The 16,060-nt window shown below is 36.9% G+C and overlaps 1 protein-coding gene across 1 annotated transcript in view; it reads right to left on the bottom strand.

The window, feature by feature from the left end:
* The window catches only part of LOC101430310 (complement receptor type 1), a 179,664-nt gene that overhangs the window by 87,014 nt on the left and 76,590 nt on the right, over positions 1-16,060 (bottom strand). The window contains exon 30 of the mRNA XM_071207305.1: positions 3,440-3,525. Coding sequence (XP_071063406.1) covers positions 3,440-3,525 — 86 coding nt within the window. The remainder of the gene's footprint in view (positions 1-3,439; positions 3,526-16,060) is intronic.

The raw sequence follows: 16,060 nt of genomic DNA, 5'->3' as shown, positions 1-16,060 counted from the left end.
AAAAAAACAGCAGGGCAGGAGGAGGGGAAGGGGAGAAAATAAATAAATAACTCTTTTAAAAAAGCACACAAACAAGTGAAAAGAACATGAGGCATTAAATTGCAACTAATTTACATCTATTCCTTACTGTTAATCTTTGCTAACATGCAAAAGAGTTTTTATAAATTTGGGCATGTATATTATATTAAATATAATATATAAATACTATGCCCATGTTTAGGTGGGTGTAATATCATGTGTCCTACCTTTCCTGCTTGATTATTTCTTGTAAACATACACATTTATTAATACAATCCTCATTCTTTTCATTTTATGTAACTCTTTAACTATATTATCATTGTTTACAGTTTCCCTTACTTTTTGCCATTTGCTCTTTTATTTTTCATTTTTATTATTAACTGAGCATAGCTTTTTAGAAAATAAAATAGACACACCTATGTTGAAAGAAAAATTATAAAAGAAGAAAGTACAAATATATAGCTTAGGAAATAGAATTGGAATATAGTCACATGCACATACTGTTTTGCTAAATGTTTTGAAACTCTAGGTGATACGAATGGAAGTATAAGTTATCAATATTCATTCAAGAAGATGCAGAGAGCCAGAATGAACCTAGAAGCTTGTAAAAACAGACAAAGAAATTAACTGATACTGAAAAGAAAATTTCCCAGAGAAGGTCCCTGATTTGTCCAAAATTTATCCCAGAGTAAGAGAACCTTAAATATGGGAATCTTAGACTGGCCCTCTGCCATGATTAAATAGAAGTTCATTGCTGCTAATGCTGCCAATAAACAAGGGCACACATTTAGTCCTTAGTGCCCGTTGACAAAACGTTACCCAAATATTCTCCTGTGACACCTGTAATCAATAGAAGCAAGGTTTTGGGTGACCAAGCAGTCGCTACCAAAGAACATTTTAGGGCAGGACTATAATGGGGTGGGTTGGTTGTTTCTAGGTGCACTGGGGAAGTTAGAGAAAAAACAATAAGTTCAACGCTTCAAATTCCTGCTCAAGGTCTGGATCTAAAAGTTTTTATGATGGCCCTAAAAGAAAAATGTATACCCTGTAGCCACAAGGCCAAAATTTTGAAAAACAAATCCCAAGTCTAATCTTGTGTGTCTGAATTCCCATGCAAGTTGAATTCACAACCTCAGAGGGTCTCTATTGTGTGCCACATATTTATACTAGTAATAAAATCTTATCTGTTGTTTATGTGAAATTTAACAGGGCATCCTCTATTTTTGTTTGCTACATCTGGCAACCCAACTCATAGGGATGACTGGTCCTCCTCCCCCCACCACCTCTCATTGTTTCTAGTTCTTTAGCCAGAATGGATCCCAGCAGTCAGGAAAGAAGCAGGGGGGTGGGTATAAATCTTGAATTGTGAGGAGGTATAAAACACACCAAAATTATTAGACTCCGGGTTCAATGTGTTAGCCTAAGTGACTGGGAGAGGCTCTAACAGTATGCTTGTTGGTTGATTGAAATCAGGCCTCAAAGATGGCCTGTAGGTGGAAAGTAATTGAAATGACAGAATATCCTTAATGTGCTGCAGAAGAAGAAATCTTAAGGCTTTGGAAGATTGCAATGCTAAAGTGGATTGATTATGTAGAGTCCTGTACTCCCACTCTTCCAACTCTGTCCACTGCATCGGGGAGGGAGGAGTTTGGAAGATAGGTCCTTCACCCTTCACCGAGGTTTTGAGAAATACATTCATGAGGGGAGTATCAGCATCTGTGAAGAACTCTGTGATGGCTATTCTCTGTAGGCCAGGAATGACAGAGGGAACTGCTGTCATTGAACTGGGTTTCCTGAATTCAAAGGGGATGGTAGGATCCCAGGGTGGCAGAATCCAAGCGGCAGAACTTAAATGCAGAGACAAGGTGGTTTATCTTACTGGGTAGCAGAGTTGAAACAACAATTTGAATGATTTGACTGCAGATATCTTTGGCATTGGCTAATTGATCATGGTGTCTCCAAAATGGAAATAGATGGGTAGCTGTGATGGTTAATTTCATGTGTCAACTTGGCTAGGTTATGGTGTACAGGTGTTTAGTCAAGAAAGTACTGCCCTGATTGTTACTGTGAGGGTATTTCATAAAAGGATTTAAATCATTAGTCAGTGGATTGCATGTATGGCTGATTACATCCACAACCAACAAAGAGTGCCTTCAGCAATGGCTCCAATCAGTTGGAGGCCTTAAAGCAAGAAGTGAGGATTTCAGCAGTCAGGAAGAAGAATTTCTATCTTGACTTCGGCCAGCCAGCTTCTCCTGGGGAAATCAACTGCACTTTCACAAGGCTTCCCACTTGTGACCTTCCCTGCCAATCCCCACGGTCAAGTAAGCCAATTCCTAAATAAATCCATATGTATATCTAGATACATATTCTGCTGATTCTCTTTCTCTGAGAACCTTGACTAATACAGTAGCTGGCTAAAGCTTTATTTGATTTGTATAAGCAGAAAAGATCCAGGTCTGATTAACAGAAGTCTGACTTGAATCACTGCAAAGCAGAGTCATAGGTCATCAACCAGTTCTCAAACTTGAACCAGCTAACAGGGCTAGAGCTTCCTGAGTGAATGGGAGACTGGATTCTCTTGAGGAAGATCTCTGATACGCAGTCCAAAACATAGACTGTAAATCCCCCCTTTTTCCTTTCCCAAAGGGACTTAAAACCATTTACCAGGGTTTGGATATAAAAAAAGTTTATAGGATTTGTGATTGATATGAAAATGTAGATATAGGTATGGATGATTTAATAAAATGAGGTCTTTCCACACAAGCTGTCTTGTCATCTGATATTTTTCACTGTATATATATATATATATAATAAACACCTTTATGTGTCATTAAGTACTTCTTTTTAATATTTTTTTTTGATGTGTGTGTAGCTGAATAACATTCCAGTGTACACATTACTTCTAATTCTGCCTGGCTATTTTTTGTTTCTAAGGGAATACTTTAGAGTCATTTTCAACAAACTCCTTCCAGTAGATTATTTCCAAACTGTATTTGAAACATGTATATACATTTAGGTTACTTTAAAATTTTTATTATTATAAAGAATGCTTCAACAAAAACATTATAGTGAACTCCTTGCAAAAATACGTGTTTACTTTCTAAGTATAAACTCAGAGATTTGGGTCAAAATATATGCTCATTTTTGAGATTTGTAGTACATAGTGCCCTTCAAGAGGAACTGTGGTTCACTTTCATTTTCACCAGCTGCAAATCATTTCTCCACAGCTTCACTAACCTTGGAGAGCATCACTTTAAGAACCAACTGCTGGGACTATTATGGGTATTTTTGAGACCATTATAGCTATCTTCAGGTATTCAAAGAGAATGCACAGAAGGAATTCAATCAAGAATTCTGTAATTACATGGGAAATTTAGGATTCGTTAAAAAGGTAAGAGGAAAGAATATTTCAACTTACTCTCACAAATAGGCACCTCATTATCCCAGAAGACATTCTTGCCCGAGAGGATGCATGAAGCAGAGGAGGGACCAAGGAGTCGGAATCTAGAAGCAAAGGATAGTGAATGATTATATTCTAAATACACAGTTAATCTCCCTTCTTAACTTGCTACTTCCAAGAGTTTACAATCTTGAAGAATTCAGGACAATTTCCACTTGGCAAAGCATTATTACTTTTCCAAATTTCATGTCCTACTTTGGACTTTTTTAGTTTCTTCATGCCTTCTCAACTGATTAGAGACCTTTCCTCTCTTTTAATATAAACATGTAGTGCTATAAATTTCATTGCATGCTTTAATTGCAACACATACATTTTGATAAATTGTATTTTTAATTTTCATTCACTTCTATGAATTTTAAAAATTTCCTTCAAGATTTTCTCTCTGACCAATGAATTGTCTAGAATTGTGCTGTTTAACTTTCAAGTATTAAAAGATTTTCTTTTCTCTTTGTTATTGATTTCTAATTCAATTCCAATATAATTGGAGAACATACTCTTTATGATTTCAATTTGTTTAAATTTTCTGAGGTTTGTTTTATGACCCAGGATATGGTGTATCTTGGTGAATGTTCCATTGTCACTTGAAAAAAATGTGTATTCTGCTGCTGTGGTGTGGGCATTCTATAAATGTCAATTAGATGTTCAATTCTCTACCTGCCAACTTTCTGTCTAGTGTTTCTAGCAATTGCTGAGAGTGGGGTGTTGAATCTCCCAACTACAATTTATCAATTTCAATTTCTCTTTCAGCTCTATCAGGTTTTGTGTTATGTTTCTTTCTTTTGTTTTTTTTGCTAGCCGTGTTTTTTGTCTTTTTTTTTTTTTCTATAGGAGACAGCTGGAACAGAACTGGGAAACTCCCATGTGGAAGGCAGGTAGGTCCCTGCTCATTTTTATTTAGTTTTTAATTTTTAAAATTTTTTTATTTTTCAAAGATTTATTTTTTATTTATTTCTCTCCCCCCCTCCCCAGTTGTATGCTCTCTGTCCATTCACTGCGTGTTCTTCTGTGACCACTTCTATCCTTATCAGTGGCACTGGGAATCTGTGTTTCTTTCTGTTGCATCATCTTGCTCTCCGTGTGTGCAGCGCCATTCTTGGGCAGGCTGCACTTTCTTTTCACACTGGGTGCTCTCCTTATGGGGCACGCTCCTTGCGTGTGGGGTTCCCCTATGTGGGGGACACCCCTGCGTGGCAGGGTACTCATCGCGCGCATCAGCACTGCTTATGGGCCAGCTCCACACAGGTCAAGGAAGCCTGGGGTTTGAACTGCGGACCTCCTATGTGGTAGGCAGACACCCTATCCACTGGGCCAAGTCTGCTTCCCTCATTTTTAATTTTTTGCTCTTTGTCTGCTCTTTGTTTTTTTGCTGTTGTCTGCTCATTGTTTTTTTTTTTTGCTTGTTTTCTGCTCATTGTTTTTGCTCATTGCGTATCTTTTTCTCATCATCTACTCTTTGTTTTGCTTGATGCCTGCTTGTTTTTTCTCTTCTTTAGGAGGCACCAGGAACTGAACCCAGGACCTCCCATGTGGGAGGCAGGCACTCAACTGCTCGAGCCACATCTGCTCCATGTCTCGTAAATTTTGAAGCTCTGTTGTTTGGCACATACACATTTAGGTTCAGTAGGTCTTTCTGGTGGATTGATACTTAATCATTATATAATATCTTTCATTGCCCCTAGTAATTTTCTTCACTCTGAAGTCTGCTTTATCTGGTATTCATATCACCATACCTGCTTTTTTATGCTAATATTAACATCTTTTTCCATCCTTTTGCTTTTGGCTAACCTGCTTATGCTTATGTTTGTAGTGTTTCTTGTAGACAGCATATATTAGTGTCATGTTTTTAAAATCTATTCTGCCAATCTCTGTCTTTTAATTAGTATATTTAGGCCATTACATGTTAAGTAATTATTCACATGTTCAGGCTTATGTGTGCTATTTTGTTATGTTTTCTGTTGGATTCCTTTGTCTTTCATTCTTCACTTTCTCTTTCCTTGCTTTCTTGTAGGTTATTTGAACATTTTAAAAAGGATTTCTTCTTGTTTTATTTAAACTGTTTTTGAACTCTGTATAGTTTTCCCAGTGGTTGCTTTAGATATTGCAGTATACATACATAATTTATCACAGCCTACTGGTATCAAATTTTACCACTTTGAGTGAGGTATTAAAATCTTACCTCCATTTAGGCACCCTCCCCTAAATATAATTGTATCAAGTATCTCCTCAAAATGCATTTAGCACCACAACTGATATTATTACAATTTCTGCTTCAACCACGAAATATGATTTAAGGAAGTCATGAGGAGATTAGTCTAATATAATAACCTATTCCATTTTGTTATTACCTATGTGTAGTTCCAACCTTTCTTCTGTTATCATGTCCTTTCTGTTTAGAGAGTATCCTTTAACCATTTTTTAAAGATAAGTGAACTAGCAACAAATTCTTTTAGTTTTATTTCATCTGGGAATGTATTTCCCCTTCATTCCCAAAAGACTGAATAGATTCTATCAATATGCCCTCAACTTCACTGATTCTATCTTCTGTCATCTCCACTCTGTTATTGAGCCCACCCAGTGAGTTTATTTTGTATGTTCTATTTTTCAGGTATATAATTTCCATTTGTTTTTACCATTTCCCAGTAGTGCTTGAAATAGGCAATTGTATTTAATTATGGGATTTTTTTATTAGCTCATTTAGCCCTGACCTAAAATCATGTTCTCTAGTCATCTCTCTTAGCAATAAAGATATATTTTGAACTCTATCCATCTGACTCCTCAGTGGTCCAGAAATTAGGTGGCAAAGAGATGCATTGTTTATAGGAATCTCTTAAATCACAAAAATATATCATGAACATTTTCAATATTTTTTATTGGCAGAATAAGAATTCCATCACATGGATGGACCATAATTTACTTAATTAATTCCCTATTGTTAAACATTAGTATGTTTTCCAATTTATTACACTTCTGTGTTTAGCTATAAAGGGCTTCATGTAAGAAAATATTGATAAATTTGACCACTAGGCAAACATATACTGTGAAAATGTGTTCCAGAATATTTGTACCAATTTACACTGCTACAGGAGGTTATGTCAATTTCATTTTCCTGAACTGCATCAAGACCAGCTATAAATAGGGATTTTTGTCTGTTTTATTTAATGTTATATCCCCATCCCTTAGAATAGTTCCTACTCATAGTATTAATATCTATAGACACAGAGCAAATATTTTTGGATTGAATGGTCAAATAGCATATCATTGCTATCTCAATTTGCATTTTTGTTACTAGCAAGACTAGACTTTTCTACATGTATGAATGATTTGCACCTTTTTTTTGTTAATTGACACTTCATTTCTTTTGATCATTTTTCTGCTGAGGTGGTCACATCTTTTATAAGGTCTTTTAATGTTTTTTTTTGCTTTTAAATGTGTTTGTTTTTAGTATTTGAAATGACTATGTCAAGTCTATTGACCTTTCTGTGGATTCTACCTTTACTTGAAATGGACCCATTGATTTAGAGTCATTCCAAATCAGAAACATATTGTTTTAATTTTAAATTTAGTTTTGCTGAGGTTTCCCTTATATAAATCTTTGATCACATGGAATTTGTTTTGGTGTATAAAGTTAGTTAAAGATCTATCCTGAATTTTGATTGAAAAGTTAAATTCTTTCAGCTTTGAAATACTGCATTTTTCATATAATATATTCTTTTATAAATTTGGGTTTATTTCTGGGCTTCTTTTTCTATTCTTTGGAATTGTACCACTGTATTTGGAAATGTATCATTAAAATCTATTTTAAATTATTTTAGCTTCATAATATGTAGTACTACTAACCTCCTTCAGTATTATTTTTTGAGGTAAAGATGTTGAGGATTTGAATAATATAATTAATAATGTCCCTTTGATAGATTTGTTTTCAACTTTGTATCCTAATACCATAGACTGTACTTTTCTTTTTTTAAAAATTAATTTATTGAAGTATATCACTCATACATAAACATACATAAACAATAAGTGTATAATAATAGTTGTGAAGTTACAAAACAAACATATAACATCATACAGGACTCTCAAAACTCACCCTACCACCAATAACTTGCATTGTTGTTAAATCTTTTTAACTAATGATTAAAGAGCATTGTCAAAATATTACTACTAACTGAAGTATTTTCCCCCAACCAAACCTATTATTACCTTTATATCATTTATATATGAACATACATAAGCAATTAAGTGTATAGTAAGTTGTGAACTTACAAAGCACACATGCATAACATCATATAGGGGTTCCATACATCAACCCTCCACCAACACCTTGCATTGCCGTGAGATGTTTGTTACAAATTATGAAAGAATATTGTCAAAATCTTACTACAATTCATAGTCCTTATCTTACATTTGGTATATTTCCCCCCCAAACCACCCTATATTATTTCTTAAATATATTTTTTAGGACAGAAGTTGTAAATTTATTAAAAAAATCATACACATTATAAAACAATCAGGTACATGTGCAGAATTCCCAAACAACACCCCTCCATCAACACACCACACTGTGGTGAAATATCTGCTACAGATATTATCCTATTGTTACCATGTCCATAGTGTACATTTGGTTCACATTTTCCATACTTCCTCATTATCAACACATTACATCTTTCGCACAGATTCAAGAATATTATGTTATTACTACTAAAACCGCAGTCCATAGGTCACTCCAGCTGTATTTTTCCCATGCTTCTCCACATTCCCAACACCCTGCAGTGGTGATGTACATTTGCTCTAACTCACAAAGAACACTCTTGCATCTGTACCAGAAACCACAATTCTCATCTACCTCTTGGTTTACTGTGCGATTCAGTTCCTAGATTATTCTCTAGCATTCTGTCAACTGGCATTTACAAACCTAGCCTACCATTTTCAGTAACATCCCCATTTATAAACTAGTTGTTACTCACTATGTGTTGCCATCCACTCTATACATTTCCACACTTTTACAGTAAACATCAGTAGTTCATCTCAGTCCTCCTCCTATCTCCTTTAAGAATCCACCACCTACTACCAGGTCTTGAAGATATTTTCCTACAATTTCTTCTAGAAGTTTTATGGTTCTTGCTTTCATTTTTAGTTTTTTTAATCCATTTTGAGTTAATTTAGGGATAAGGTGTGAGATAGGGGTCCTTTTTCCTTCTTTCAGTTATGGATATCCAGTTCTTTCAACATCATATGTTGAATGGACTGTTCTCCCAGAGCTGTGTGGGTTTGACAGGATAGTCAAAAACCACTGGACCATACATGTGAGGGTCTGTTTCTGAAGCATAAATTTGGTTCCATTGTTCTATGTGTCTGTCTTTAGGCCAGTACCATGCTATTTTTACCACTATAAATAGGTAATATGATTTAAAGTCTGGAGATGAGGGTTTGCTTTTCCTTTTTATGATGTTTCTGCCTATTCAGGGCCCCTTACTCTTCCAAATAAATTTGATGATTGTGTTTTCAATTTTTTTTAATGCTGGTGGAATTTTTATTGGGATTGCACTGAACATGTCTATCAGTTTGAGCAGAGTTGACATCTTAGTGATATTTAGTCTTCCAATCCATGAGCATAGAATGTTCTTCCAGTTATTTAGGCCTTTTTTTATATCTTTAAAGTGGGGTTGCAGTTTTCTGAATACACGTGCTTTACATCATTGGTTAAGTTTATTCCTGACTATTTGAGTTTTATTTGTCATATTTTATTTTCACCACTCTTTTGACACTTTTAGTTATTTTTATTGATATAATTTTCATATCTAGACTTTCTTCTAGGCCTCTCTCTCCTGTCTTTTCCTTTTAGGCTCTAACACACCCGTTAGTATTTCCTGAAAATCTGGCCTCTTGCTAAGAAACTCTCTCAGTTTCTGTTTATCTGTGAATATTCTAATCTTGTCCTCATTTTTGAAAGACAGTCTTGCTGGATATAAGATTCTTGGCTAGAAGTTTTTCTCTTGTAGTATCTTAAATATATCAGACTACTGTTGTCTTGCCTCCATGGGTTCTGGGGAGAAATCAGCACTTAATCTTATTGGATATCCTTTATATGTTATGCATTGCTTCTCTCTTGCTGTTCTCAGAATTCTCTTTGTCTTTGGCCTTTGACATTCTGATTTGTATGTGTCTTGGAGTTGGTCTATTCAGATTTTTTCAGATGGGAGTACATTGTGTTTCTTGGACCTGGATATCTATGTCCTTCAATAGGTTGGGAAATTTTCTACCATTATTTCTTCAAATATTCCTTCTGCCCCTTTTCCCTTCTCTTCTCTTTCTGGGACATACATGGCACATATGTTTGCATGCCTTTTGCTGTCATTTATTTCCCTGAGAACTTGTTTAATTTTTTCCATTCTTTTCTTCATCTGTTCTTTTGTACATTCAATTTCAGAGGCCATTTCTTCAAGTTCACCAATACTTTCTTCTGCCTCCTCAAATCTATTATATGATTACAATGTTGCTGTTTTTTTTAATTCTCCCCCTTGTAGCTTTTTTGTGTGCTGTCTGACTCTCTGTGTCCATCTGCTGTACATTATTCTGTGCCTGTATTTATTTTATTTCCCTCCCCCCTCGTGACTTGCTTGCTGTCTGCTCTCTGTGTCCTTTTACTGTGGGCTCTTCTGTGTTCTTGCTTGTCCCCCTTCTTTTTGTTGCTGAGTCAGTTCTCCACGGTGTCTGTGGTTTCGGGTGGTGCTCTGCAGCATCTGCGGGCCAGGCAGCACTCCGTGGCACTTGTGGGCTGGATGGTGCTTCTCAGCATGTGGGGGAGCCTGCTCTCACAAGGACACCCTGGGACGAGAACCAAGGGCCTCCCATATGGTAGATGGGAATTCATGTGATCAAGCCACAGCTACTTCCCCCAATGTTTTTTTAAATTCATTTATTGTACCTTTCATTCCCATAAGATCTGTTATTTTCTATGTATGCTTTCAAATTCTTCTTTGTGCTCACCCAGTGTCTTCTTAATATCCTTAATCTCTTTAGCCATCTCATTGAATTTATTAAGGAGATTTGTTTGAACATCTATAATGTTGTCTCAACTCCTTTATGTCATCTGGAGGCTTATTTTGTTCCTTTAACTGGGCCATAGCTTCCTGTGTCTTGGTGTGGATTGTAATTTTTTGAATAAATACTAGAGTATTTATTCTGGGTGCAGTTTTTCTCTTTTGTTTAGGGCTTCCTGCCTTTCTTCCTTGCTGGTTGTGCAGTAGGAGACAAGCATTTAGTTGGTGCTATAAGCTGTGGAGGCTCAAAGTGCCCTCACTGTGCCAGGGACCAATGAAGCTTCTTCCAACTTTCTCCTTTGCCACGGGTAGGGACAGAGTTGCAGCTGTGTGGAATAATCCAAGTCATGCAGCCCTACACTATAGTTGCCCAGAGAGATAAATGAAGCTTCACACCCCTTTCTCCCCTGCCTGGGGTGGGGATGGAGCTCTAGGTGTGAGCAGCAATCTATGTAGTGTAGGTCCAAAATGTTCGCAGTTGCCCCAGTAGACTACCAATTTTCAGTCTGTGCCAACCAAAGGTACCTGCAGTTACCTGGATACTCCTCCATGCCAGAGGTGGGGCTGAAGCCTAGGCTAGGCCTGCAGGCCAATGTGGGTGAAAGAAACCAGTTCCTATGGTCACTGTGATTTTCTGTCAGCCCGGCTTCCCCTCAGGCTGGGGGCAGAGTCAAAATGGCAGCCACTGACCTCTTTCTGACTAGCTCTGATTCACATACCAGCTGTTCCCAGGGTTATATCTTAGCCAGTCGAATCTACTAACCAGTAGCTAAAATCGGTGGCCTACCGTCTCCTCCTCCCATTTTTGGGAAATGGAGTTTACAATTCCAGCTACAAAATAGCTCCTGGGGCAACTCGCGCCACCAGAGTAGGATATTCACCAGCCTCAGTGGCTTGGCCAGTAATTTCCCGGAAAGGCTGGCGCAGGTCCCTGCAGCTTCCTTCCTGCTGGAGGCGGCACTGGGGCCTAGGCTAGAGCTGCAATCTGACCTGGATGGGAAGAAGCCAGTCCCCACCAGCACTGGGATTTTCAGGACACCCTGCTTCCCCTTGTGCCAGGCATGGAGTTAAGATGGTGGCTTCCAACCTCTTTCTGACTTGGACAGTCTCAAACTTTTAACTTTTCTCAGGATTATACTTTAGCCCGCTGAATTTACTCATCAGTAGCTGAAATTGGTGCCCAACAGTCTCCCCCACCCCCCACCCCCCATTTTTGGGAAGTGGAGCTTTCAATTCCAGTTGCAGAACAGCTCCCGAGGCAGCTTGTGCCTCTGGTAAAGGATGGGCACTGGCCTCCGGGGCATGGAGCGCTCTACTTAGGAGTCTTCTCTGCAGATGGGCAGTCTCCTCCTTCCATTCCTTCAAGGATGTTGCAGGATGTTCTTCTGGCCTCCTGGAGCCCCAAACAGTTGCTTTGGCTAGCTCCAGATAGCTCTGGGTGTTTACTAACTGCCCTGTAGCAGAAACTGACTCTAGGAGCTCCTTACTCTGCTGCCATCTTGCTGGTTCTCTTTTCTTTTCTTTTTAATTGTATGGATTATTCAAGAAAATCAGTAGTTACTAGTTCAGATAGAGAACCTCAATATATTTTATTTACTCTCAGATTACAATGAGAAGGATCTCAATATTGTAAAATCTATTTCCAAAAGGGAAAGTCAAAAATACCCTTGACCTCGCTCATTTTATCACTCTTCACACACATGTGAGCACACAAACACACACTTATATGAAAAGAGTGTAACATTTTCTTCTCCCTCTTCTGAAATATGGATTGACTTTTCTATTTTTGTTATTAAATTGGAAATTATGTTTTAAAAAATCTTATCCATTAAAAATATGTATGAATCTGTTTCTTCATTTATGATGTCAGGAATGAAACAAGGACTACAGGTCTAGCACTTTAAAAAAATTCCTTAATTTCTAGTTTTCTTATTATACTCTGTGGTTTAAGATTATATTTATATAATTCCTCTTTAAAGAAGTAATCTTATTTTACATTAAATTATCTACTCATTATATTCGTCAGCCAAAGGGATCCTAACAAAGTACCAGAAATCTGTTGGATTTATAAAGGGTATTTATTTGGGGTAAAAGCTTACAGTTACAAGGCCCTGAAGAGTCTAACTCAAGGTACCATAGAAGTACTTTCTCACCAAAGTCTGTTACCATGTGTTGAAGGAAGATGGCTGCTGATCTCTGAGAGGATTCAGTCTTCCTTTCTCTCTCAGCTTCACGCTGGCATAGGGCTTGTTTGTTTCTGGGCTTTCTGAGCATGCAAACTATCAGGTGAATGCCTCATCTGTCTTTCTGGGGCCACGGGATAAAAGTTCTCTCCTCTGCTGTGTCTATGGGGCTCTCTTTTCTCATGTGTCTTCTTCTTTTGTGTGTCTTCTTGTGTGAGTGTCCATTTATAAAGCTCACCCAAGGGGGTGGGGACTTAAACTGAGTTTATTCAAAAGGTTTTACAACCATCACCATTATCTAATTCCTCAACATTTTCATCACCCCATACAAATTAGCAATTACTCTCATTCCCTCCTACCATAACCCCTAGAAACCATTTATTTTCTGCCATGAATTTGCCTATTCTGGACATTTCATATGAGTGGAATCATACGATACCTTTTGTGTCTGTCTTTGTTCATTTTGCATGATGTTTTCAAGGATCATCCATGTTGTAGCATTATCAGTACTCCATTTTTTTTTTTTGTGGTTGAATAATATTCCATTATATAAATATACAACATTATGATTATCCATTCATTAGTTGATATTTAGGTTGTTTCTACTTTTTGGCTATTATAATTAGTGCTGTTATAAAATCTGCATATTTGTTTTTTTGTGGACCTTTGTTTTCTGTTTTCCAACCTAGGTTGGAATTGCTTGGAAATACAATAACTCTTTGGTTGACTTTTGAGGAGCTGTTAACCTGTTTTCCAAAGTGGTTGCACTGTTTTACATTCCCACCAGCAATGTTTGAGGGCTCCAATTTCTTTACATCCTTGTGAACCCTTTTTAATTTCTGTCTTTTAGATTACAACCTATTCTCATTGTGGTTTTGATTTTCATTTCTCTAATGACAAATGTTGTTGAGCATCTTTTCATGTGCTTACTGGCCATTTGTATATTTCTTTTGGAGAAATGTCTATTCAAATCTTTAACCCAACTTAAAAAAAAAGGGTTATTTGTCTTTTTATTGCTGAGTTGTAAGAGCTCATTATGTATTCTTGATCTATGAATTGTAATTACCTCCTATTCTGTGGGGTGCCTTTTCACTTTCTTGATAGCATCTTTTGAAGTACCAAAGCTTTTAATTTTGACAGTCCAATTTACCTATTTTTTCTTTGGTTGCTTGTGCTTTTGATGTTATATTTAGGAAGCCACTATATAACCTAAGGTCACAAAGATTTACACTTATATTTTCTTCTAAGAGTTTTAGCTCTTACATTTAGGTCTTTGATCCATTTTGATTTGCTATTTGTATATGGCATGACAGTGATCCTACATCACTCTATTGCACATGGATCTCTAGCTGTGCTGGCAGCATTTGTTGAAAAGACTATTCAATTCTTCCATTGACTTATCTTGGCACCCTGTCAAATATCAATTGGCAATAAATGTATGGATATATTTCTGAATTCTCAATTCTATTCCATTGACCTATGTATCAATTCTTATGCCAATACCACACAGTCTTGATTACTGTAGCCTTGTAGTAAGGTGAGAAATTGGGAAATTATTTTGCATGATTGTTTGGCTATTCTAGGTCTCTTATACTTGCATATTAATTTCAGGATTAGTGTCAATTTCTTCAAAAGGACATTAAGATTTTGGGAGAGAGTATACTGAATTTTAGATCAATTTGGGGAGTATTGCCATATTAATAATAACTTCTAATACATGAATTCAGGTTGTGTCTCCATTTATTTAGGTCTTCTTTAATTTTGTTTCAAGGATGTTTTGTTGTTTTCAGTGCAGCTTCTTGTACTTCTTGGAGTAAAGTAATTCTTAAGCATTTTATTATTTTTGATGCTATCTGAAGTGGAATTCTTTTCTTAATTTGTTTCTGGCATGGCAGACTTGGCCCAGTGGTTAGAGCATCCGTCTACCATATGGGAGGTCCGCGGTTCAAACCCCAGGCCTCCTTGACCCGTGTGGAGCTGGCCCATGCGCAGTGCTGATGCGCACAAGGAGTGCCATGCCACGCAGGGGTGTCCCCTGCGTAGGGGAGCCCCATGCGCAAGGAGTGCGCCCCATAAGGAGAGCCACCCAGTGCCAAAGAAAGTGCAGCCTGCCCAGGAATGACGCTGCACACACGGAGAGCTGATACAACAAGATGACGCAACAAAAAGAAACACAGATTCCCGAGCTGCTGACAACAGAAGCGGACAAAGACGATGACGCAGCAAATAGACACAGAGAACAGACAACCAGGGTGGGGGCGGGGTGGGAAGGGAAGAGAAATAAATAAATAAGTCTTTAAAAAAATAAAATAAACAACTAGTCTTTAAATAAAATTTTGTTTCTGGATTGTTCATTGCTGGTGTATAAAGTGCAGTTTAGTTTTGTGTACTGATTTTGTATCGTGCAACCTTGCTGATCTCATTTATTAGCTCTAGTAGCTTTATTATGTGTGTATGTGTATTTCTTAGGATTTTCCATATACAAGATTGTGTCATCCCAAAATAGAGATAGTTGTACTTCTGCCTTTTAATCTGGATGAATTTTATTTCCCTTACTTGTCTAATTGCCCTGGCTGGAACCTGCAGTACAATGTTGAATAGAAATAGAAAAAGGCTTTGTGACACTTTTACATTACATAAGTTTGCCTGTGAAGCATGTGTGTGTGTTTGAATGTATATGCGCATGTGCTTAAAATGTATTTCTTAGCTGTGGGTCATGGTAAATAAAGCTGGAAAACCAGTGCCGTGAGAAACTTTTGCACATGTGCACTAGGAGACATGTATAAGTATGTTTATATTAGGAATGCTTTTTAATAGCAAAACCAAAACAAAATGATACAAAACAAACTAGAAACAATCCAAACATCTAAAAAACAACAGAAGAACAAATACATAAATTGTATTCATACAAGGGAATGCCATTCAGATGTTGAAAATAAATGAACCACAACCACATGGATGAGTGCCATAAACAAAATATTAAAATGATAAAGCAGTTGCAGAAAGTACATGTATCATGCCATTTATATAAAGTTCAAATCTTGTAAAACTAAAACTATACCTATTCAGACCATGTGTGGGGAAAAATGGTAAAGAAATGCAAGGGAGTGAAAAACACAAAATTCAGCATGGCGGGTACTTGGGAGGAGGTTGGGGAATAGAAATTGGGAGGGACTCACAGGATGCTTCAAAGGTACTAGTAATGCTGTGAAAGGTGATGGTTTTATACTGAAGTTTCTTTTCATTGTTATTTTTATTTTTTACTTATGTTATATTATCTTGTATGTACTATAAGCAATAATTAATTAAAAAAAAAAACAAAGCTAAAGTAAAGTTATAAAGTGAAGCAGTTCTCTGTA

The sequence above is a fragment of the Dasypus novemcinctus genome, chromosome 13, assembly GCF_030445035.2.
Source record: "Dasypus novemcinctus isolate mDasNov1 chromosome 13, mDasNov1.1.hap2, whole genome shotgun sequence".
NCBI classification, from domain to species: domain Eukaryota; kingdom Metazoa; phylum Chordata; class Mammalia; order Cingulata; family Dasypodidae; genus Dasypus; species Dasypus novemcinctus.
The sequence above is the reverse complement of the archived record's forward strand: the minus strand, read 5'-3'. Positions and strand labels throughout refer to the sequence as shown.